Consider the following 25,274-nt stretch of genomic DNA (forward strand, 5'->3'; position numbering starts at 1 on the left):
TGCCCAACCCTCCGTTTCAGTGTGGGTCCCTCAGGTGCTAGACATGGGCTTTCCAGATGCCAAGTTGAGATTTACAGACATTTACTGAACACCTCTCTAAGTGCCACTGTGAGTCACTGTTATGCCCATTTAGTTTTAGTTCAGTGTACACAACAACTCTGTGAAGTAGGTAATCACTCTCCTTCATGGATGAGGAAACAGAGGCCAATTGACTTGCCCAAAGTCGCACAGCCAGGAAGTGACAAAGCAGTCAGCCCAAGTCTCCAGAATCCAAACCTAGCACTCTGCCTACCACCCCCACAGCCACCAGCCTCCCCATCGGCCATGAAGTGGATGCTATGCTTCAGAGAGGTGGTGGGAGCCAAAAAGAGCTGGAGCAGAAGGCAAGGTAGGGTAAAGGTTCCAAGTGATTGGCATTCACATATAGCAGTGGTGTAGCTGCATCAGGGCTTGCTGAAACACAGGTGGCTGGGCCTGGATCCTGGCACTTCTGATGCAGTAAGTATGAGGTGAGGCCCAAGAATCTGCATTTCTTTTTTTTTTTTTTTTTTTTTTTGAGACGGAGTCTTGCTCTGTCGCCCAGGCTGGAGTGCAGTGGCGCGATCTTGGCTCACTGCAAGCTCCGCCTCCTGGGTTCACGCCATTCTCCTGCCTCAGCCTCCCGAATAGCTGGGACTACAGGCGCCCGCCACCACGCCCGGCTAATTTTTAGTATTTTTAGTAGAGACGGGGTTTCACCGTGTTAGCCAGGATGGTCTCGATCTCCTGACCTCGTGATCCACCCGCCTCGGCCTCCCAAAGTGCTGGGATTACAGGCGTGAGCCACTGCGCCCGGCCAAGAATCTGCATTTCTAACAAGTTTGCAGGTGATGCTGAGACTGCCAGTCCGTAACCGACACCTGGAGAACCACTGAGGAGAGGTACACTCAAAAACGTCCTTATTCTGGAAAACTAGCTGTATCCATTTTATTTTTTCCCCTTTAAAACAGTTTTTAAATTTAGCTACATATTCTTTTAGCAGGTTGCCTGTTACATTTCTGCCACTTCCTTACAGACAATTCACTGCCGTTTGTCTTCTCCAACCCACAAAAACTGCGTGCGGTCAGCCCTCCATATCCACGGATTCCGCATCTGTTAATTCAGCCAACCGTGGATCAAATATTGGGGGAAAAAACACAAAATAAGAAAACAATAATAATACAACATTTAAAAAATACAGAATAACAACTATTTACATAGCACTTATATTAGGTATTACAAGTAATCTAGAGATTATTTAAAATATACAGGAGATGTGCATAGGTTATGTACAAATACAATGCCATTTTATATAAGGGACTTGAGCATCCTCAGATTTTGGTATCCGTGAAGGTCCTGGAACCAATCACTGGCAGACACTGAGGGACAACTGTAGTTGGGAAAGGTACATACAGGACATGTGTTTTGCTCACATTACTGCAATGTACCGGCTTGTATGACCAGGAGCAAGTTCACTAGCCATGCTAAATTTTACTTTTCTCATCTATAAAATATAAGCCTTACCCCATACTCCTCACAGGGAGTATGATTCTTTGATTCTCTCCAATCGAAGAACTGGAGAATCTTTGAGAATCAAAGATCAGGTACATGAAAATACCTCTGAGTGCACCACACTCCCTGTCGCATCCAGACGGCTCCCTGGCCCAGAGCTCCCCTCACACCTGGCAGGCCCTTAAACACCTGGTGACATGCCATGACAATGGTCCACTTCTTCCCTCACAGCTATCACTTTTACCGTTCCATCTTCTTTACTAAGTTGCTATTTCTAGTCCACCTTTGTCAAATAAGTCTATCAAATTTATTAGATTTATGCATATACTAACATCAACAGGTTCTGAGTGAAGGGCTATCTAATGAAGGATGTAAACTTCTTACATGGAATTGGGGACACATTATTTTGCCCACTTTCTGGTTCTCAGTAGGGTTGGTTCTATTCAAGTGACACTAGCAAACAGCTATGTCATGGAAAGCTGAAATGTGAACTGTTCTTCTAAATCTCCAGGTATCATGAAGGGACCATCACTGTGACATCAGATTGCCTAGTTTCAGCCCTGAGTCTCTATCTTGCTAACTGCATATCCTGTGGCAAATGACCTGGCCACGTCTGTGAAATGAAGATAATATCTACCTCTTTTGAATCATGAGGACTAAATGAAAGTATTTGGCATAAAGCATGTGCTTTGCAAAATCAGAATTCAAAGTATAAGGGGGAAAAAAACCATGGAAAAAAATGAGCATTGTTGATCTCTGCCATGTGATAAATAGCTTTAAGAACATAAGATCCTTAGGGATAGATCCACTTTTTCTTCTCATTCCAAGTCTTTAAAACTGTTCCCCTTCCCCTACCCCCAAAAGGCAGTTCTCAGGACCTCTTAAATGTTCCTCTCTTCCTTGTTAAAGGAGAGCTATATTTCTGACATCTTATCATCCTTCATCTATTACCTCATCTTCTGAACCTGGAAGGTTGGTAGCCGCCCAGGGCCATTTGTGCCTATGTGCAGAAGTATGAAATTTTGCACACATGATCATCCATTATTAACTCCTGATTGAAGAGACTGTCAAAATGCTTCTTTCAATAAATGTTACCTTAGAGCTCCCAAGGTGGGGGGAGTGCCTCGGAAAGTCGGATCCTAGAGAGCTTTTGCAGTCCTGAGAGACCTACCCTTTCTGCAAGCAGCATAATTTACTTTGCCTTATCTTTTCCTCCAGCTGTTCTTTATTTGCAATCTTTTCTGGCCTGTGGCTGTAGCCTCCTGATATTTTATTTTATCTCATCTCATTCTATGCTAATTTCATTTTGACCTGTTTTAAAGCCTTTTGCTGATCAGTCAATTCTTCTTGGGATCTTAGGATAATTTTCATTGAGTGAGTCTTGATGTGGTAAGAGTATTTAAGAGGTAGATGACAGGTGTTAATAGTAAGTCTAAGGGTGTCCCAAATCTTATTTGTGTTTATTTTGTATTCACACTGTACAGTACAGAATTTAACTTTATCCAAAAAGAGGTCTGGCCTTGGCCCTCAGCTTCTGGGATGTAATCTCTGAGCTCTTGGAAAGTCATGCCTGATAGGAGTGACTTTGTTTATCTGGGGCTTTGAGTCACACCAATTATGTGACTTGGGGTGGGGGCTTTGAGCCACCAGGAGCTCAATCGATTACAAAGTTGGACTGGAGATTGAGAACTGCCCTGTGGGCAGTGGATCATGCCTATGTGATGGAGCCATGGTAAAAACGCTGAACACAAAGGCTCAGGTACATTTCCTGGTTGAAAATGCTCTGAGAACACTGTCACACATCACTGCTGGGAAATAATATGTCCTGACTCTCCACGCAGAGTAGGCAACAGAAGCTCCGCATTTGGTACATTTTCCAGACTCCAGCCTATGTGCATCTTCTCTTGCTTTTTTTAATCTGTATCCTTTCCCTATAATAAACCATAACCCGGAGTGTAGCAGCTTTCAGTAAGTTGTGTGAGTCCCTCCAGCATTGTACCAAACCTGAGAGTGGTTTTGTGAATCCCCTGAACTTGCAGCTGGTGTCAGAAGGGAGGGTGCACTCTTGTGAAGACTTTTCCCTCCAACTTCTCAGTTGGCCCTAATTCTCACACATGTACTCATCAAAAAGACTCTAATTTAATGGAGGTACGGGGTACCTTTAACTGCTTCAATGTTAACCTTCTTATAGTATCTTTTTGCTACTGCCATTCCTGGAGAGCAAATGTGAGAGTCAAAACCAGAGGAAATAATTGGACTGCAGGTCCAAGAATCTTTATGTCCAAAGCTAACTTTGCATTCAAGAATCAGGCAGTAAGGACTGGAGCCAACTGGTACAGAATTAACAAAATATAAGGGCTGAACTGGACCCTGGCATCTAAGTCAGAACACAGGAATTGATATATCAAGCCACAAGATCTTTAGACTATACCAGACAGAAAGCTTTGTATCACACTCACCACCAACTCAGGCTCCCTGTCTGGAGTGAAAACATCCTGACCTGGGACATGATCAAGTCACTCTGAACCAACATGGCCAACGCTCAGACCTGGTGTGGCAATGAGGTCGGGAGGCAGGGATAAGGTGATGAGGTTTCTCCTGGGGGCAGGGAGTCAGTACTAAGATTACTGCCATTCCTTTCAGATGGTTCTGATCCAAAAACCAAGGTCCACATTCAGAGATGAGGAGGCTGATCGGGAAGCTGTGGTCAGGGATCTTCAGTTAAGCCACCACTTGAATGGAGGAGTCTGGAGAATGAGTGTTAACTGGGCAATTTCAAGGGCTCTCTCTGTCACTCCACCAAGAATGTCTCCATTCTCTCAAAGTTCATGTGGATGCAGATGGCTTCCAAATCCACACATTGGACTCCAAATTTCCAAATTCCCATTAGAAACATTCTCCTGGAAGTCCTTCCCTTGCCAAGAAACTCGACATGTCAAAAGATGGAATTCAACATTCTTTTCAGCACTCTTCACAAATCCCCCCAACTCCATGAGTGCCACAGTTACTCTCCTAGCCAACCAGGGAAGGCATCTCCTGGGCCACATGGAGTCTTACCTCTCTGTGGTCCTTAAATACACCACAAGGAGCCCTGGTCATTTCATTCTCCAAAAGACACTTTGACCCTCAGCCTCTGCTCTTCACTCCCATTGCCACCATGCTAGGGGTGAGGCCCTCATGGCTTCAAACTGAAATTATTTCAAATCTTTAACAAGCCTCTTGACCTGTAGGAACTAGAATGGTTACTCTTAAAAAGCACTTGCTTTGGGCCTGTGCCAAATGCTTGACATGAAAGAGCTCATTTAGCTGGGTGTGGTGGCTCATGCCTGTAATCCCAGCACTTTGGGAGGCCAAGGCAGGTGGATCATGAGGTCAGGAGTTCAAGACCAGCCTGGCCAACACAGTGAAACCTGGTCTCTACTAAAAATACAAAAAACATTAGCCGAATGTGGTGGCAGACACCTACAGTCCCAGCTACTTGGGAGGCTGAGGCAAGAGAATCGCTTGAACCCAGAAGGCAGAGGTTGCAGCGAGCCGAGATTGTACCACTGTACTCCAGCCTGGGTGACAGAGTGAGACTCCATCTCAAAAAAAAAAAAAGAAGAAAGAGCTCATTTAATCTCAACAACTCTGTTATGGTCATCTCCAATTTACAAATAAGGCAACTGAAGCCCTGTAAGGTGGAGTAATTTGTCCATACCGCAAAGACAGTAAGTGGCAGTGCTCAGCCTCAGTAGAGAACTGTGTGAAACCAGAACTATATCATCTCTCCCAGGTGAGGGGGTTGGGACAAGGACTAGAAATAGGGGGCACTGCTGAAATGTGGGTATCAGGGGACCAGGTAGGGACTGGACCTTCCAGTCCAGGCAAATAATCAACAACTTGGACACCTATAGGCATTGAAGAAGGTGGCAAACAGGGAGCAAGTCAGAGAGGAAGCAGACAGAGCAGCTGGGGGACAAATGCTGTCCCTGGTGAGAAGGGAGGGAGCCAGACGCCATCTGACATTAGCTATCTGCAAAGGCATTGGGAGTAGGAAGCAATCCTTGGCAAGAGCCATCCACTACCTCACACTTGGGCTCCCAGTCCAGACTGGGCTTGGCTTTCTGCAAATACTGCTGAAAACTGTTTTTATGAAGCCAGGGAAGGCCCAGGGGCTCCTAGGCCCCAGGATAGGACAATAGACTGGTATGGGCCAGCAAGTTGTCAATCTGGAGGGTGACATGGACACTGTCAGAGTCAAGAGCCAGCAGGATGTTAGCCAATAGGCAGCATGGTAAGGGGACAAGATTCCCATTCCTGAATTACCTATACTCACATCCTCATTTTTTTTTTCTTTTTGAGATGGAATCTTGCTCTGTCTTCCATGCTGGAGTGCAGTGGCATGATCTCACTCACTGCAACTTTCACCTCCCGGGTTCAAGCAATTCTCCTGCCTCAGCCTCCGAGTAGCTGGGATTACAGGCGTGCAACACCATGCTTGGCTGATTTTTGTATTTTTAGTAGAGACGGGGTTTCACCATGTTGGCCAGGCTGGTCTCGAACTTCTGGCCCCAACTGATCTGCCCACCTCGGCCTCCCAAAGCGCTGGGATTACAGGTGTGAGCCACTGCGCCCGGCTTACTGACATCCTCTTTTAAGCCCACTCCCCAGTGTTAACTTATTCTAGTCTGCGTTGTATACTTAACGAGCACGTGGATTTTTTTTTGTTTCCTCTACTCAAACCCAGCTTGTTCCTTTTCATCCAAACTGCCCTCCTGTACCATCTTAAATTTATCACCAATCAAAGGGATTCCATTTGTTAGGCTAATTTCCAAACTTCCTAAGGCCGCAGAGCATTCTGGAGCTAGAAAGGCTTGGAAAGCATCTGGCCCAAGTTCCTCATACTTGATATGGGCTCAAAGTCACTAGGACTTACCCACAGCCCGAAAGGAAGATGGCTGACTACAAGTCCACACCTGACTCCTATTGCAACATACTGCCTTTTGCCCTCACCTAATGCACCTAGAATTGCTCTCTTTTCCTCCTTTCTCATCACAATTCCAAGTGACTCATGCAGCACCTGGCACATAGATAATGCTGAATGAATGTATGCTTATTTGGATTCGATGATCTCAATTTACAAAGATGAACTTACTGTAAGGTGTGAATGACTGATAACTATCCCTTAATTCTTCCGAGTACAGTATTTGCATTTTAAAACAATCTGCTGATGGTTTGGTGAAAAAGATGTGGTGAAATTTCTTTTCACCAAATTAGCTGGTAGAAATTTGTAAGACACAAACGTATTTTGGGATAAGAGAGTGTTTCCAAAAGTGCCTCAAATCCACACACGGGGCCGGGCATGGTGGCTTACACCTGTAATCCCAGCACTTTGCCAGACCGAGGCAGGTGGATCACTTGAGCCTACAAGTTCAACATCAACCTGGGCAACATGGAGAAACTTTGTCTCTACAAAAAATACAAAAATACGCCAAGTGTGGTGGCGTGCACCTCAGCTACCTGGGAGGCTGAGGTGGGAGGACAGATTGAGCCCGGGAGACCGAGGCTGCAGTAAGCCATGATTACATCACTGTACTCCAAGCTGGGCAACAGAGTAAACCCTGTCTCAAAAAAACAAAACGAAACAGAAAAAAAAACAAATCCACACACGGTACTGGTAGCACAGGCGTACACCTGGTGGGCATTGTGTTCTACGTCAATGCCACACTGTAAGCACTAGAGGGAGCTCCAAGCTCCCTCTCCACCACCTCCATTTGCTGCCAGAGGATGGGACAGTTGGTTTGTAAGGTTATTTGACTGGGCCAGGGGACTGCACATAAAGCCTTTCTCTTTGCATCATCCCTTAGGATTCTCTCTTCTCCAAATGCTCTCTAGCTTGGAAGTGGGTCGTCCCAGTTAGGCTTGGAGAGGCTGGATGAGGTTAGCCTTAGAATAAAATAACTTTGCCTTCTCTCCTCACCCCCACCTTTCCAGCGGGTCAGGAGTCAGGGCTGGGCTCAGGAATGCAGGACCAAGAAGCTACTCTGTTGACTTTTAGGGCTGTGGGCTGCTCGGGCCTGCCCTCAGCCTAAGGACAAAGAAGCCCTCACGGGGACCAACATCACCAGAAAGGGGTTTGTGCTCAAACTCTAGCCTGGCTTCATCCACCAGCATGTGCCCTGGCACCTGTTATGGGTAGCTGGGAAGGAAGAAAATCAGTTTCCAGGATGCTAGGTCTGGCCATTTCCATCCTACATATCATATCTGTCTTATCACAACACACCACTCCCGCTGCACCAGAGGGGTCTGCATACCCTACTGCCTAGCCTCTCTGGTCCCAAGGGAATGGTCCTCCCCTCCATTCCATTTCTCCCTCCCTTTCCTTCAAGAAAGCAAGCTCCCATCCCCTACAGCAGCGGCTCTCAGATGCAGTCCTTGCACTAGCAGCATCAGCATGAACCTGTCAGAAATGTGAACCTTCAGACCCTACCTCAGACCTGCAAGTGGGAACCCTACATTCTGAAACTCCGGGCTGGGGCCCGGCAACCTACCTTTTTACTCCAAGTGATTCTGATGCAGCTAAAGTGTGAAAGTCACTGCCCTACAGAGTGGAGAGGTGCTGTCTCACCCTAAACTAACTGTGCCTGATCTCAAAGTCAGCATTTGCCAACTACCAGAATACTTGGGCTGTGCAAAGTCATCTCTGGAGAGGCCAAAATAATCTAATCATAATCAAATAGCAGCTAACATCTAACAGTCTATTCCATGCCACCAGGCATGATACACAGCACTTCATACACTTCTTCCTCACAATAATCCTGAGGCAGATGCAATTATCAACCCCATTCTACAGTTCATCAGGGTTGAGAGACAGTGAATAACTCAACCAAAGTCGCACAGCTGACAGGTGGTGGGGACAGGGTGTGCACAGAGATCTATCCGGTTCTGAGGTCCCAGTTCTAAACCTCAATACCTCAGGTTTCCCAAGTGATGGGTTAAGGTGGGGAGATGGGCTTCATGTGGCTTCTTTGATCTCCCTTTGCTCCTAGTTTACACTGGGCCTTTGAGCTACTCTCCTGATCCTGCTCCCGCAGCTGGCTGGTGGCCAATCCCAGGCCTGAGCCCTCCCCACTTCTGCCTTTCCAGGAGCAAGATCATTGAGTCATCCACACTTCTCAGTCTCCCCTGGCTGCAACTCCAGCCCAGCCTGGACAGGTCACAGTGAACCTCTAGGAAGCAGGGATGAGCTCTGAGAAGCCCAACTTCTAGCCCATCGCACCACTTACTTACCCCCCATGCCCTAAGCTATTTCAGTCTGCATGAGAGCAGTCTGCAGAGCACTGGCTGTGGTCACAGGATGACCTGCTCAGTCAAAGCTAACATAAAGTGTGGTTATTGCTGTGCCTTCATCTGCAGCATGTGACTGTCAGTTTGAGGCTTTGACCACTACCCATCCAAATGATTTGACTGTCCCAGGGGACCCTAAGAGACCCCAGAGGTATCTGAGGAACTCACACTCTCCTGAGCAAAAACACCAGAGCCTCCTCCCGCCCTTCCCACGTGGCTTTGAACAGCTTTCCCTAGCTTCCGCGCACCTGGTTTGCTTTCGTGTTGCCGGGTTTCCTGAGGGCTCGCAGGGCTACTGCTTGGGGTTTCCCTGTAGGAAGACGAGGCCCGGAGAGTCACCGCTCCCTTCCCAGTGCAGATTTTTGTAGGATCCATGTCTGAAAAGAAAAGGTCCAAAATTGAAGACTGAATCCAAGACTCCTGAAGGATTAAAGGACAGTTGGTTAGCAAATTGTTACAGCTGGGGAATGAGATGAACCTGGTTACAGCCATGCGAAGTCTTTGAACACTTGTGGTCAATGAAATTAATCTGTGGGTGGTGAAGAGGGGCAAGTTTTCAGAGGTTTACTGTGCATCACGAAGTTAGGGGAACATGGCGGCAATGGTGAGTTCTGAGTAAATGGATGAGTTATACTCTCAGCTGAAAACATTTCAAAATGAAAGCAGGTTTATTCCTTTTATTAAATGAAGTTTAGGTTGATGAGCAGACTTCTGACCAGTTAGTAAGGCACAGTTCAAGAAAGAGTTTATGAAAGATGTTTCAAGCTTCCAGACCATACTTCTCGTTGAAGACCAAGTTGGCAACTAAGGAAGTGGTGGGGAGTGGGGGCGGGTGGTCCCATGGAGAACAACTACCCCTTGCAGTTTTCCAGTGGGAAAAGGAAAAGCAAATCTCCTTGGATCAGCAAGTCAAGACTCCCAAAATGCTGAGACAGAAGGATATGCTGCCTGGCGAGAAAGCTCACAAGTGACAGTCTCACTTTCCAAATATAACAAAGAAAACTCACAGCAACAAAAACGACTCAGAAGGCTAAATCCTTCAATGACCAGTGTCCACCGAGCCTCAGCTGTCTTCACAGGGTCCTGGCGTCTCCTACAGTTTCACTAGGGCCTAATAACAGACCCGGGTCAACTTTGAGAGTTTCCTTGAGAAAGATTTCAAAATATGCTTCAAAAGATCTGAATGCCATCCTGCAGGAAATCAGTCACGGAGGCAGGGAACCAGGGCAGACCACACAGTTCTGGGAGGCACATGCAGAGTGTTTCTTTATGTGCAGCTGAGCTATGCAGAACGCCACAGTTTTGTTTTGTTTTCAAATTGCTCACAGCCTAGATCCCTGACCTAAAATTGTCACAGTTAGGATTACAGGTTGACATTCAGTGTGTGTCTGGGCAGGATGTGAGTTCAAACATCCAACTCATCCCCATTCCCGTCCGAGGGCAGAGAGAAGCAAAGCCTCTTCTCTCCTTTCTTTCCACGCCAGCAGCCCCCTGCCAACAACTCAGGGAGAATGATCATTAGCGTTAGACAAGAGAATGGACCTGCCTCGTCAGCACCTCTTGTATTGAACGCAATGCACGAAACGCACAATGTGTCAGAGCAAGCATCAGCCTTGGAGAGCATCTGACTTATCCAACTCTATCAAGAGGCTAAGCGACTGATGTCACCAAACTATTGGGAAAACTGGTTCATAGTCACTTCAAAAGGATGAGGGGCACACTGAGGGATGCCGCCCATCCATAGGTTCCTGGACACACAGCCCAGTTACTTCTGAAAGTGCCACTGGATAAAGTACTGTGTAGGCCTCATGTGTCCCCGCTTTGTACAGAAGGAAGCGATGAGCCAGAGCTGACATCTGAACTGTACTCCCCCACCCTCTGGAGGGGAGAGGCAGGAAGTGGCTGCAGGTAAAACTGGGGAAGGCAAAGGGGATGCTCTGGGATGGCCCGGTGAGCATCAGAGGCAAATCTAGGTTGGGCACCTAAGGGCAGCTGCTTCAAATTCAGCTGAGTTCAGAGGTTCTCTGTGAGACCAGGTTAATTCTCAGGGAGACTGCAGTTTTTGCTAAAGTACTGGGGGCTGGAAACCTCTAGGGAGAGCCTAGGATGTCCATGCACCGCAGACCCATCCCAAAGGGAAAGCTGAGCCTCTGGACTGACCCTTCTCCCAAAGAAAAGAGGGGCAAGGCCTCTGTCCTCAGTTCTTCCCCACATTCGCTGGCTCCCAGGAAAACGCACACAGACATTCACATACACAGAGGAAGTAAGGGAGCAAGCTGAGGAAGTGAGACGGAATGCCTCCTAAACATGCAACGATTCAGCTCAAAGTTCGTGTTAGAAGAAAAGAAGAAAGGAAAACCATGCCATGATCCGCTCACAGTTAGAGAAAATCGACCGACCCAAGGAGATACCTGTAGGGAGAACTAGGCCTGAGGCGTTTTTCACTGTCTTCACAGGAATGATTTTAACAGCAGAAATAGAGCGTGCGCGTAAAGGGTCGGCAGTTGCTGAAAACACAAAAGGGTAAATGGTGCATCCAGAAAGAACATTTGGGAAACACTCAGGCAGTTGAGGAACTGGGCAGGGACAATAGGAGGAAGTCGCCCACACAACAAGAACAATACAAAGGGCAGTAGATGCAGTAATTAAAAATAACCTGCTTTCTCTCTTTAGAGTTCTAGGCCAAGACAACAGACCCCTCCCCTCTAACTATCACCCAAATACAGCTGGTCAGTGTTGACCGGTGCCTCCTGCCACACCAGGAGCTTGCCAAAGCTCTGGACAAAGATTTACAGAGGCACACAGATGGCCTGGCAAACAGAAGAAGGGGAGAGCACTCAGGGTCCACAGGGCCTCTTGGGAGAAGGCTGGGGAGTGGGTTCCGAGGAGGAGGGCTGTGGCTCATGGGCTCCAGATGAGTGGAAGAACGAAGGAACAAGATCATGAGTTGTCTGGTCCCTTCAGCCATCAGAGCTACTTCCCCCATAGCATAAGTTCCGGGGTCTTGTGCCTGCTCCGATAATTGCAGCCCTCTGGCCCCAAGCAAATCAAAGCCCCCATCTGTTAAACAGCAGATGGCCTTGCTCAAACCCACCCTTTCCTGGTCAGGAGGTGCCAAGTGTCCAAGTGCATATGTAGTCTCTGGGCAGCACCCAAGTGCACAGCCCAGGACCCCAATGCCCAGCTGAGCTAAGGCAGAGCAGGAATGCCTGCCTGGGACGTGGTGAAGGCTACCGCTCGAACAGCCTGGGTGCTCAAACTTATCTATCTGCAGAGTCTCTGGGCTCCCTGCCTGCCCAGATTCTGTAATCTCATGGTAGGCACGTTCCCTAAGTCTCCTCACACCGAGCCTGTTGTGAGGCCACCCCTCGTCCTCTCTTTCAAGGGCAGCACATAAAGAGGGATGGGAGCTCTGTGTGAAGGTGCCAGAGTCGACTGTGGCCACAGATCTACAGAAACACAGCGGGTGGGGCTGTCTGGGAACAAGACCTCCACTGCAAAGTCAGCATCGTGCTGGTGAGCCTGTGAAGGCAACAGAAGGGAGGCATGTCGGCCAGAGACAGTGCACCTTCCAGTCCATCCTGCTGTCAGCTCACCTCATAAGGCATGGGGCAGTCACACGGCGCCTGGCCATCAATGACTAGGTTGCTAAGGACGCTACTGCATGGATGAAGACACAAGTGTGCTCTCACAACATCCTCCTGTCTGCTCCACCTGGGAGATGGGCTTGGGGGAGACTTTTGTAACCATTTTCAGAGGAAGAAGCAAGAGGCTCAGTGAACTGCTCAGGCTCATTCAGTTCTCAAGCGGAAAGGCTGAGACTGGAGCTCAGCTATCCCTGCTCTGGTTCAGTGACCTCAGGCCACCCTGATGCCCTTCAGTCACTCCTGCCTGCTTGTTTGCAGACAAAGGTGAGTCTCACCAAGGAGACAGTGGGACCCACTCCACCTGCCACCCTCCCCCACACACCTTAAGTCTCTTGTATAAATGAGTTCACATGGATGGGGTCGATGACCCCACAGGTTTTAAACTAATAGGGCCCCCACCCCTCCCCATGCTCCTCACTGGATGCTAAACACATGCCTGCAGCCACTCCACAGGCACGGCCCCTCAGAGTTCCCTAAGTGCAACTTGGTCGAGACTGTCCAGGGCCCCACACCGTGGGTGCAGAGGGGCGACCAGGCAGGGAGGCAAGAACAGGAGCATGGCAGGTCCCCTCTGGCCACCAAGGAACCCACCCCCGCACCACCTGGGCCCTGTACCCCAGCCCCTCCTAGTCTCTGGACATACCCTCTACGGCTGGTTCCTTTCACACTTTGCCTTGTCTTAAAAGGAACACTTTGTTGACCCAGATGGAAATTACAAAGATCAAAATGCCAAATTGTTTGGAATTATTCTTTGAGATGCATCTTGACTTAAATGCCCAATGCAAGGATTCTGGCCCTTCCTCTTGGATACCAGAAAATTTACTGGGATGAGCGTTCATTCCAATTCTGAATTTGAAGCAGAAATAAATACGGCAGATCATAAATTCCCTCATCTTATAGCTAAGGGAACCCACACCCACAAAGATAAAGGGCCTCTCAAGATGTCCTGTTCATGAGTGGCAGAGCTGGGACTTGAACCCATGCCTTGTCACTCCAGCTTCAGCGTCCATCACACAACACAATAAAAGTGGCACCGCGAGCCCCGTAGCCAGGCTATCTGTGCAGCCACACTGAGGTCAGAATGAAAGTTTCCAGGCTAAGCAGGACCTCAAAGGTCACTGCATCCATCATTCATTTCACATTTAAATCTTTTATCCTAAAAATTTTAAAAACTGAAACTATGAGAGGATGTGCATTAAATTAATGCCACTGAAATAATTTATTTTAATGATTTAGGCTCTTGCCTTAGGGACAGGACTGTGAACACATCACTGTTTATTACAGGTGAAGGTAAAAGGCTGAGCAAGGGATATTTCAGGCTGATAAATGCCATCTGTACCAGGCATGAAATATGCCTTGGTCCACATATCTGATCTGTCATTCACAGCATCCTTGTGAGCTAGGGAAAGTTTTTAATACCTCACAGTGGGAAAATGGCAGCCTCAGACTCCCGAAATGCAACAACAGGCTCCAGGTCTCAGAAAATCAGTGTAGGGAACAGGTCACCAGTTTATGGCTTAGTTAGGCCAATGATGTTTGCACCAGGCAGATGGGATGGCCCCGGCCTGACATACTCCGCACCTTTAGAAATGCTTTCCAGTACCAATCCAGACTTCTCTCCAAGAACCTTACCTTTGTCTTGCCCATTGCTGCCAAGTGCCAAGCCATTCACCACAGCTTTGGAACCACCATCACATTCTGCAAGAAAGAAAGAGAGCATGAGGTTTGTGAGTAAGCTGCCCCAGCACTTACTGAGTCCTGTGTGGCACGAGGTGCTGGGGTCAGAATCAGGAGGAAGCAGAGGGGTCCTGCCCAGATACTTTCAGACCTCTAGGCCTTGGTTCCTATGAGGCCCTCTGCCGAGAATGCCTCCTCCTCCCTTCTCACCTGATGGAAATTCCACGCATCCCTGGGGCTCCCCTCGGATGTCATGTCCTCTGTGTTGGCTGAGACTTTCCTGAGTTCTGCTCAGTTACACAAGCTAAGATCCTCCCTGCTCCCCTGTAGCCTAAGCCCCGCCCAGGTCCCCATCCCAAAATAGATAAAGGCAGGCCAAGGAAGGAAGGCCGGCAGGCCCTGTCGCCCTGGGACATGTGTGCTTGGAGGAACCCCTCCAAGCCCAAAGTTAACCAAGCTACAAACATAATCATGACTAGCTATGGGTTTTTAAACACTGACTTGCCTGGTGTGAGGATCCATGCTTAGCATTCCATAATTAGCATCTCATTCTATCCTGAAGACCCAGACCTCCAGAACTAGGAGTTAGGAATGCCTACTTTATAGATAAGAAAACTGAGGCAGAGAGGATTCCAGGCCTGCCCAAGATCACTAGGCTGAAATATGAACTCTGGTCTGCCCATCTTACAGCTCATCTTCTTCCTCCCCAAATGGGATAAACATTTGGGTTTCCTGATATATATATATATTCTATTTCTCCAAATGCTGGGACTGAAGCTTAGTCCCACACCCCTGTAATTCATTAGGCTGAGACTAAGTCACCTTACCTAGGCCCTTAACAATCAGCCTCCCAAAAGGGGGGTCGCCTGCTATAAACCACACTGACAGGCCAGTCTGGATGCTGCCTGTGGGCCATACATGAGCAGGGCCACTGCCCCACCTGGTGCCTGGGCTTCCGCATGCTGGCCCCACAGGCTGTGGCCTGTTAATTGCCCACACCCACCTATAGGTGAAGGCTAATTCTCCTAGATGTCTGAGTCTCCCCTTGAGCTCTGATTTCTGAGATGGGTGGAAGAAGGGTGCTGGTGAGAAGGCCAGAAATCCAAGTACCTGCTCTAGTTCCTCCTGTGACTGTAGGCCTTGCTCCAGGCCTCCCCAAGCTAGTGTGGGGCAGCCTCTGAGCTACCAGCAGGCCCAGCCCCATGTTCTTCCTTTCTTTTAATTAAATGTAACAACCTAACTTGAAGAAATTTTGGAAAGGTATTTAAAAATTAGTAACTCCATCTCCTGAAACTCAAACCTCTGCAGCACAATGTTGGTGTCCAGCTTCCTGAGTTTGATTCAGCAACAGTACACGCTAGCTGAGTGATCCCAGCCATATTATTAACCCCTCAGGGCCTCAGTTTTTCCATCTGTGTAATGAAGGTGGCAAACCACGCCCCACCTGTGAGGGTTTTCCAGGAGAATGTAACAAGATCACATAGGTAAAGTACTTCCCCCAGTGACTGGCAGCCCAGCCCAAACTTGGAATAAAAAGAATCCACCATTTTTACACTGCTCTTTCCACCAGTGATTAAAACAAATATTTCCCATGTAGCTGCTTTTCTCCTAATGACCATTTTAACAGCGGCATAATATTCCATCAAGTAAATACACATAACGTACTTACTCATACCCCCCCTTCATGTGGGTGATATTTTTGTTTCCTTGGAATTAAGATAGAAATTCCCAAGAGTGGGATCATCAGGTCAAAGGCTCCAGAATTTCTGAACTCTTCCTAGGCAACGCCTCCTTCCAACCCCCCACCTGAGAGAGAGATTCTGGGGAGAAGTCTCCTGGGCTTTTCCACACCCATACTCTTCTTCCAAGGCCCCTCCCTTCCTCCTTCTCTGGCCCTTGATGCCAAGAGTAGTAAAGCAAAGTGAGGCCAGTTCTGCCACTGGACGAGAAAGTAGCTTTAGGCTACAGAGAAAAAGTTAAAAACAAAATAAAGCAAAACATCATGGCCTATTTTAAATGACAACAAAAGCAAAAAGCCAAGGAGACAACAAAAAATGAGTTACGAAGCAGGAGCTACTGGCAGTACCCGAGCCTGCTGAGAGGGGAAAAGGTGCACGGCCTCTTCGCACACAACAAAAGCACTCAAGGAATTGCTGAGAAGCCAAGTCCCTGGCTTTGCAGGGAGGAACTCAGCTCATAACAGTAAGAGCCCAAAGATGAAGCACTTGCTATGCCTTGGACACAGAGCTCAGCATTTTAAAAGCACTGCCTTAGGCTAGCTAGGCACGGTGGCGGAGATGGGCGGATCACCTGAGGTCAGGAGTTCGAGACCTGGTCAACATGGTCAACATGGTGAAACCCCGTCTCTATTAAAAATACAAAAAAATTAGCCGGGCGTGGTGATGGGCACCTGTAATCTCAGCTACTCGGGAGGCTGAGGCAGGAGAATCACTTGAACTCAGGAGGCAGAGATTGGAGTGAGCCAAGATCACGCCACTGCACTCTAGCCTGGGTGACAGATCGAGACTCTGTCTCAAAAATAAATAAAAGCATTGCCTCACTTAATCCTCACTAAATCCCAATGAACTGGTGTTTTTATTATGTCCATTTTGCAGAGGAGAAGGGTCCACCACAGGCCCAAGGCTATGCAGCCAGTAAACAATGAGGTCAGGGTGTGGGCCTCAGCTATTCCACCCCAGAGCCTTCCTAGGTCTGAACTACATACTGTCCTGCTCAGAACTTGCCTAAAAGGGCATTGTATGCAAATAAATGGAAAAGAGTGATTTTTAATCCACAGAGGTCACTGACAACACTCACGAAATACTGCAGGATTGGGAGACTCCGGAATGAGATATCCACATGATCAACTTCCCACCCCACAGCCTGCCCCACCTGCAGGTCTCAGGAGGCTCCAGGGCATGCTCAGTAGCCTAGGTGGGGCTGAATCTCCAGATGGAAACTTCTCTGCTCCAATTCTGGGTTGGAAAGCTGACAGCTCTTAGCTGCATGATGAGCAGGGATCTGTTCCCATCTCTGTCTTCCCTAACCCACGTTTTCTACCTCAGCTCAAAACTAAAAATACTCAAAACTGATTATTTCTTTAGGTCTTGACTTTTACTACCAAAGGCAAAGCAAAAGAGGGAGCAAACTGCTCTACTAGCCTAGATGAAGGAAGCATTAGATTAGTTCACATCCTTGGGCAATTATGGCCAATCAGTTTACTTTTGCTGCAGTCACCCAGATTAAGAAATGCCATGAAGGTGTACACATATGTCAAATTTTATCAAATTGTATACTAAAAATATCTGTGGTTTATAGTATGCCAGTTACATCTCAATAAAGAGAGGGCTAATGTGCATGTAAAGTGTATAGCACAGTTCTTTGGCAATAGTAGTAGGCACTCAAAAAATCATTAACCATGAAGGTGATGAGAGTGATGATGACAACTTATGACAAAGCTTTGGCACTCACCCAGGTGGCAAAAAATAAAAAATAAAATGCCAGAGTGGGGCCTTCAGGGTGCGTGGGAAATCTGGGTAAACTGCCCAGTTTGGTAGATAAGAGGAAGATGAGTTTAAAATGACTTACCAGAACTCATGGTGGTGGCAGGACAAGTCGTCTGCAACTGGGGCTCTGAACTGCTCTGTAGAAAAACAAACACCACACAATGCAATTGATGAATGGCAGGTTCGCGATAAATCCCAATGGTTAGTATTAAAAATGCAAACACTGTAACCCTTGATAAAACAGAGCTGAACCAGGAGTCACCTGGCCAGGCTTCTGGTTTGTGGTCACCCACATATTATTGTGACCTTGGGCACATCACTCAACCTCGCTGGTTTCAGTTTTGTTGCCTATACTTGGTGCTGATGTTATCCGAGATCCCTTTCAGCTCTAACATTCTATTAAAAACCTCAAGCTACATGAGTGCACGTGGTTTAAAGAGAGGGTAAAGGAAAGGGGAAAAAACACATTTTAGGAGAAAGAGGTAAAATCAAAACACAAACTGATTTGAGAACTTACTGATCATACTGAATGCTTATATATAGCTTACTATGCACAAGGAAATGTTCTAAATGCTTTAAATATATTAATGCATTTGACCCTCACAACCCTAGGAGGTAACCACTAATGTCAGGTTAGTTTACACAGATGAGGAAACCGAGACACAGACAGGTGAAGCTGTGTGCTTGCTGCAGTGGAGGAGCTGATACTGGAACCCAGACAGCCTGACTTTCTGGCCCAAGTTCCTATGCACTGTACTCTACCACCTGGAGGTGGGAACCAATCCCTGATGTTCAAATGGATAACCCCTTAATTTAGTAGGGTCTCAAAGAAAGCTGAAATTGTACTGACAATGCCCTAATATATATCCAGATCTTTTATTGAGTTATAGTTTGCATATAACCGAAAATATCCATTTTAATTGTACAATTCGATGAGTTTTGACAAATATATACATCCTATAACCACCACCGCAATCACAATATACAGCCTTTCCATCACCCCAAAAAGTTCCCATGTGTATCTCTACAGCCAAGTACCATCTCAGGTCCCTGTTAACGACTGATCTGCTTTCTGTTACTATTGCTTTACCTTTTCCAGGATTTTATATAAATGGTATCATAGTACAGGTAATCCTTTGTGTCTCTTCTCTCGTTTAGCATAACACTTCTGAAAAGCAACTGGTTAGATATGGCTGGGTCAATTTCTGGACTCTTTTCTGTTTCAGTGCGCTCTCTTTACCTGATAATTCACTGTCTTGATTACTGTAGTTTTACATAGCCTTGAAATCAGGTAATATGAGTGATAGAGTTTAGATATTTGTCCCTGCCCAAATCTCACATTAAAATGCAATCCCCAATGTTGGAGGCGGGCCTGGTGGGAGGTGTTTGGATCATGGGGGTGGATATCTCATGGCCTGGTGCTGTCTCTGCAATAGCGAGTTGTCACAAGACCTGGTCATTTAAAAGTATGTGGCACCTCCCCCACCCTTACTTATGCTCTTGTCGTGTGACACGCCTGCTCCCCCTTCGCCTTCCACCATGATGGGAAGCTTCCTGAGGCTCCCCAGAAGCCAAGCAGATGCTTCCTCTACCATTAGCTTACAGAACTGTGAGCCAATTAAACCCCTTTTCTTTATAAATGACCCAGTCTCTGGTATTTCTTTATAGCTGTCCAAGAATGGCCTAATACAGTGAGTCTTCCAACTTGAGTTTTTTTCCAAAATCATTTTGGCTATTTTAGGTCCTCTGCATTTTCATATAAAGTTTAAAACCACCTTAACAATTTCTACCTAAAAAAGTCTGTTGAGATTTTGACTGGAATCATGTTGAATCTATAGATCAATCTGTGGAAAACTAACATTTTTAACAATATTGAGTCTTCCAGTTCATGAGTATGACCTATCTCTCCCTTTTTCCAGGACTCCTTTAATTTCTCTTGGTAATGTTTTATAGTTTTTTCAAAGTGCAAGTCTTGTACATACCTCAACTAATAAGGTCTTACTGAACACATCTGAAGGTCACACAATCTGAAAAACAAGTCCTCGGGATATGCAGAACCTTGATATTTCAAGTGTGGTCCACAGGCCAGCAGCATTCACATTAGCTGGGAGCTTACTGAAAACATAGAAGTGGCCGGGCGTGGTGAGTCACACCTGTAATTTCAGCACTTTGGAAGGCCAAGACGGGCGGATCACCTGAGGTCAGGAGTTTGAGACCACCCTGGCCAACATGGTGAAACACTGTCTCTACTAAAATACTAAAATCAGCCAGGTGTGGTGGTGGGTGCCTATAATCCTAGCTACTCGGGAGGCTGAGGCAGGAGAATTGCTTGAACCTGGGAGGCAGAAGTTGCAGTGAGCCAAGTTCGTGTGTGCCACTGCGCTCTAGCCTGGGTGACAGAGCGAGACTCCAACTCCAAAAAAAAAAGTAAAGAAAATGCAGAAGCTCAGACTCCTGTACCTACTGAATCAGAATGGGCATTTTAACAAAATCCCAGGTGCTCCCTTTGCATTTTAAGGTGTGAGAAGCAATGATACAGAGAAAACCCCCGGTTCACGAATTCTGTAATAGGGATGTGAAGATATGGTATGAAGGTCTGCAAAAGGAGACATGCTTTAGCTTCTTCTTTTAAAAAAGCTGAAGTTGGACACTGGTTTCCTTTCTGGATGGTTGCTTTGCCTTACTGTCCTTGTAATTAACAGAGTAGAATGCTAGGGATGAAGAGGAAATCATTCAAAGTCCATCTCTGCAGCCCAAATCAGCAGTAACTTTGCCTCTGTCACTGTCAAATACATCTGAGACTATCTATGACCTTCAATAGCTGTCCCCACAGACGGTTCTCTAAGCTGTGGAAACATTTGTTCTTTCAATCGAGAAACACACAACCTGCTGTTATCTGTATGTCCTCATGTTTTCCAATCCTAAGTTTTTGATACCTTAGTTTGCCTCCCAGGATCAAAAGGGTTGTTGTGATAGCATCCAAATGCTTTTATTTTATAAATAATTTTCATGAGCAATTGTATTACGTTAAGGTTTTTATTCCTTATTTTTATTTTTATTTTTGTTTTTGTTTTTGAGACAGGGTCTTGCACTATCACCCAGGCTAGAGTGCACTGGTGTGATCACGGCTCACTGCAGCCTCAACCTCCTGGGCTCAAGCGATCCTCCCACCTCAGCCTCCCAAGTAGCTGGGACCAGTCATGCACCACCACACCTGGCTAATTTTTAAAATTTTTATTTTGTGAAGATGGGGGTCTCTCTATTGCCCAGGCTGGCCTCAACTCCTGGCCTCAAGCGATCCTCCTGCCTCAGTCTCTGAAAGTGCAGGGATTATAGGTGTGAGCCACTGCACCTGGCCTTTCCTCAATTTTTAAAGCATTATTGAAGAAATCTTTTTGTTTCCACTGTGAAGCTATCTTAACTGAAACTATTTTCATTCTTTTATAAGTTTTTTCTAGCCTTTAGATACATAAATAGCATGTACGTTGTTGTAAACATAATATCTGGACAGCTTTGTGTTCTAATTTTTAAATCAAGTATTTCATGAACATTTTTCTGGGATTCTATATAGTCAGCATATCCATCATTTTAATGGCTGTATTTCATTGTAATAACACTCCATAATCCATTTACCAATTCCCTTTGTATAGTTTAATTCGTCTTAATTTAAAAAACAAGTACAAAGCACACAGCATTCTTAGGCTGGAGAAGAAATGAATGGAGATGTCTTGTGAACCAAACAAAAAGGATACCTCAACTCATACATGATGAGTAATCACTGTCATATGCGGGTAGCCCTTTCCACATTTCACATTTCTCAATATAGAAACTACTAACTTCTAAGTGTCAGCCCCCTTACTTACAAACTAACCTAAAATAGACACAGTCAGGGATAATCTTCAAAATATTTAACCATCATTTTGCCACAAATGTCTACCAACTGGAGCAGACACCAGTTGTAGCACTCTCTGGGAGGCCCCTCCCTGTGCCTGCTATTAACCATTTAATGGCTGGATGCTGAGAGGGTAGAAGGAGAATGGACCCTGGGTGTTAACAGACTACTTTGATATTTTAAGAGCTAGTATGACGATAGTACGTGACAATGACAATGCATAGGTGAGTACCAGCTCTTGCACACGAGGACTTTTTGAGTAGCAGGTTCTGTTGTGTGTTCTCACTCTGGTGATTAAATCTGCAGCAGGTGATACTAACAAACAAGGGATAGTTTAAAATAAAATTAAAAGTGCTGAGGATGAATGGGCTGACTGAAGAAAAGGAACTGCAGCAACGGCAGCAGTGCCAAGGACAGTGCCCTGCGTCCAGTCCTCCCCTGTGGTGGCAACAGCAGCAACGTCCTATCCAGACTATTCCAGGGCCTGATTCTGGCTCTGATCCCAGCCAACTCAGCCTCCTGGAATTCCTGCCCCAGTTCTGAGTGCAGTTCTCCAACCTTCCATAAACTCCGTGAACTACCCAAGATCTTGCCAATAAATCCCTCTTCAGTTTGAGTTCACCAGAGGTGGTTTCTGGTTATCTGCCACCCAAGAACCTTGACCAGCAGAAGATGGGAGGGAGAAGTCCCCAAGGTTTCATCTGAAGAGGAGAATCTTCATTCCTCTCTCCTGACATGAGGCTGACCAGATCTGAATCCCAAGTGGCTCGGCAGTGGTTGTGTCTCTACAACCTTAAGTGCTCAGAGCCTGGGCAGTGAGGACGCATCCATGAAACTACACAAATTGAGCTTGACTGGAACACTGAAAGCTTTGAAAATCATAGTCTAGTCCCTGCTGTTTATTTAGAGATAATATGGGCCATTACAATCAGATGAGAACTTGAGAGTTTATTTTACATAAAAACCTCTAACACTTAATATTTATTTAAAAACTAAGCTGTAAAGAGCCTGATTTGGTTGAGTACATGATGGCACGTCTTTGGAATGCCTCTTACAAGTCCCCTCCAAATGAGCCAGGCACCTTTGGGTAAAAGCCAAAAGGACGAACAGTGTACCATCTAGTGGCAAAATGACACAACTGCAAGTGGGCAGTAAATTCCCCTAGTGAGTTGCAGGAACCTATGCAGTGTCACAGCTTGGGTGTGCCAGCGGGGAGTCAAACCGCCATTCCACGCTTTGAGCTGCTTGGACCTGCCATACTTGGTCAAAGTACCACGGCATCAACACAGACATTCCACGAGAAGAACAAGATGTGAAGTGGCCAGAGTTGTTAAGAAAGCATCCAGATAATTAATCATTCCATATTGTCCCCCCCACCCCGCCAATTCCATGACCCTATAATTCTAAGATAAGTTTTGATGACACAAAGTGATTAATTACTAAAAAGCCAAAGTTATACTCATGCTTCCAGCTGAAAAACAATCAACTAAATATGGGTTGGTTACTGGGAAAGGAAAGAAGGTCCTTATATGGATAGTTTAGGGATATACGACTAGGAAGAAATTGAGTATGTCTGTAAAAATGAATTCAAGGTCCTGCAAAGGTTCTTGGAAAACAAACAGCCTTTAAATCTCCTAGCCAGCATGCTCCAGCTTCTCCTATGCACTATGGTGTTTTGCCTCCATAGCTCCCCCATCCCCAACAATAGATTGTAAATATCTGGAAAGGAAAACTGCACCATCCTCAGCACTGGGCATGCAGGAGGTGCTCAGTCATGGCCTTTGCTCTCGCCTCTGTTTAACCTTCAGAACCTAACTTCAGAGTCTTACCTTCAAGATAATCAAGAGCCTCCTTAACTCCACCATGGCTCCTTAAAAGGGAGCCAGCTCCCCACTTGAACAAAATGCTGGTTATGCCTTAGCTTTAAAATCCAATCTTGGGCCGGGCTCAATGACTCACACCTAGAATCCCAGCACCTTGGGAGGCCGGTGCTTGAGGTCAGGAGTTCAAGACCAGCCTGGACAACATGGTGAAACCCCATCTCTACTAAAAATACAAAAATTAGCCGGGCATGGTGGTGGACGCCTGTAGTTCCAGCTACTCTGGAGGCAGAGGCAGGAGAATCACTTGAACTCGGGAGGCGGAGGTTGCAGTGAGCTGAGCTCGCACCACTGCACTCCAACCTGAGTGACAGAACAAGCCTCTGTCTCAAAAACAAAAACAAACAAACAAACAAAAACAAAAAAAACCCAGTCTGGTACTGGGCGCCATGGCTCGTACCTGTAATCCCAGCACTTGGGAGGCTGAGGCAGGCAGACTGCTTGAGTCTGGAGTTCAAGACCAGCCTAGGTAACATGGGGATGCCCTGTCTCCACCAAAAATACAAAAATTAGCTGGGTGTGGTGGTGCACGCCTGTAGTCCCAGCTACTCTGGAGGCTGAGGTGGGAGGGTCACTTGGACCCAGGAGGCCTCAGAGGTTGCAGTGAGCCAAGATTGCTCACTGCACTCTAGCCTGGGTAACAGAGTGAGACCCTGTATTTAAAAAAAAAAAAAAATCTAATCTGGGACTTGATGTTATATACGTACAGCTACTTCCAACAGCTTGAAAAGAATAGAGACAGCGCACAGAGCCCCAGAATAAATGCCTGGCCTTATTTCTTTGTACTTTGCAGATCCACTAGCAGAGCCACGTTTCTCCAATTTTTCAACAGCTCCTTCTCTTCTCAATCTCTATTAATGTCACTTCTCTTCAAATGCACCCTCTACATTATTGCAAAGGGTGCAGAAGGCTCTTCAGAAAGCCAGAAAGGATAAACACTGAGTCGCTGATACTTCCGTTCAAGGGGGAAGAAAGTGGGATAAACTTGACCCTGACATTAACTTCAGTCTAGAATCCCATGACACTCCTGGGAGCTCAGAACACAACAAGCACGAAGTTTCTGTAAAAAGACCAATGTTTCTGGAGAGGGAGCAATAGGAAAACACATCAGAAAGGCCATCCTCCACATCCTCTCATTTCCTCCTGGAGTCCCTCCAACTCGGTTTCCGTTCTAACCAATTATCTGAAATGGCCTTCAGAAAGGCTTCCAGTGCACACGCATGGCCAAGTCCAACGGTTTCTGCACTGGTCCGGGCTTCACTGATCTTTCCACTGCATTTAAGACAGTTAACTCCTTCCTCCTCCCCCCACTTTCTGGTCTTGATTTCTAAGTGTCACTGTAAACTGATTTACACTGGGCCATGAGGATCCTTCTAGAACAGGGCCTCTGCAGTTCTTCAGGAGTTTAGGGAGCCAGAGGGCCCTCAGCTGGTCTTTATTCTGTTCCAACTACATGCTCACTTCTTTAGAACCAGAAGCATCTATATAGGTTACCCAGCCCATTTTCCTGGTTTTCCAGCTGTGTTGGAAGGAGGTTCCATGAGCCCCCTCCAGCCACTGTGCTGGCACCCACCTATGCACTCCCCAACTTTCACTTCAACCTGGGTCAAATTTCAATGGGGAAAAAAATTCCGCAGGGCTCCTATACACTCAAGAGGGGTTGGCTGGGCAGTATGGCGGGCAAGGGAAAGGCAGCAAAGCTTCCGGAAAGAATATTATATCTAAAACACAGGCCTGATGATACAGTTCAAAAACATTTCTTTAGTACCTACTTTGCACCCAGGAAAGTGCTTGGCCCAGGGGAGACCAACAT

At 46.6% G+C, this 25,274-nt stretch overlaps 1 protein-coding gene across 50 annotated transcripts in view; it reads right to left on the bottom strand.

The window, feature by feature from the left end:
- SORBS1 (sorbin and SH3 domain containing 1) overlaps nucleotides 1–25,274 on the bottom strand; it is a 249,911-nt gene that overhangs the window by 111,872 nt on the left and 112,765 nt on the right. For 32 of the 50 annotated variants that reach the window (XM_031014952.3, XM_055352554.2, XM_055352551.2 and 29 more), the window contains 3 exons: nucleotides 17,772–17,826; nucleotides 14,139–14,204; nucleotides 9,108–9,236 (listed from right to left, as the gene is read on the bottom strand). In XM_031014952.3, coding sequence (XP_030870812.2) covers nucleotides 9,108–9,236; nucleotides 14,139–14,204; nucleotides 17,772–17,781 — 205 coding nt within the window. In that variant the 5' untranslated portion in view covers nucleotides 17,782–17,826. Of the gene's footprint in view, nucleotides 1–9,107; nucleotides 9,237–11,270; nucleotides 11,367–14,138; nucleotides 14,205–17,771; nucleotides 17,827–25,274 lie in introns of all 50 variants that reach the window. The other 18 variants (XM_063710330.1, XM_031014942.3, XM_063710331.1 and 15 more) reach the window with 1 other exon arrangement.

This window comes from Gorilla gorilla, chromosome 8 (assembly GCF_029281585.2).
Source record: "Gorilla gorilla gorilla isolate KB3781 chromosome 8, NHGRI_mGorGor1-v2.1_pri, whole genome shotgun sequence".
NCBI lineage: Eukaryota > Metazoa > Chordata > Mammalia > Primates > Hominidae > Gorilla > Gorilla gorilla.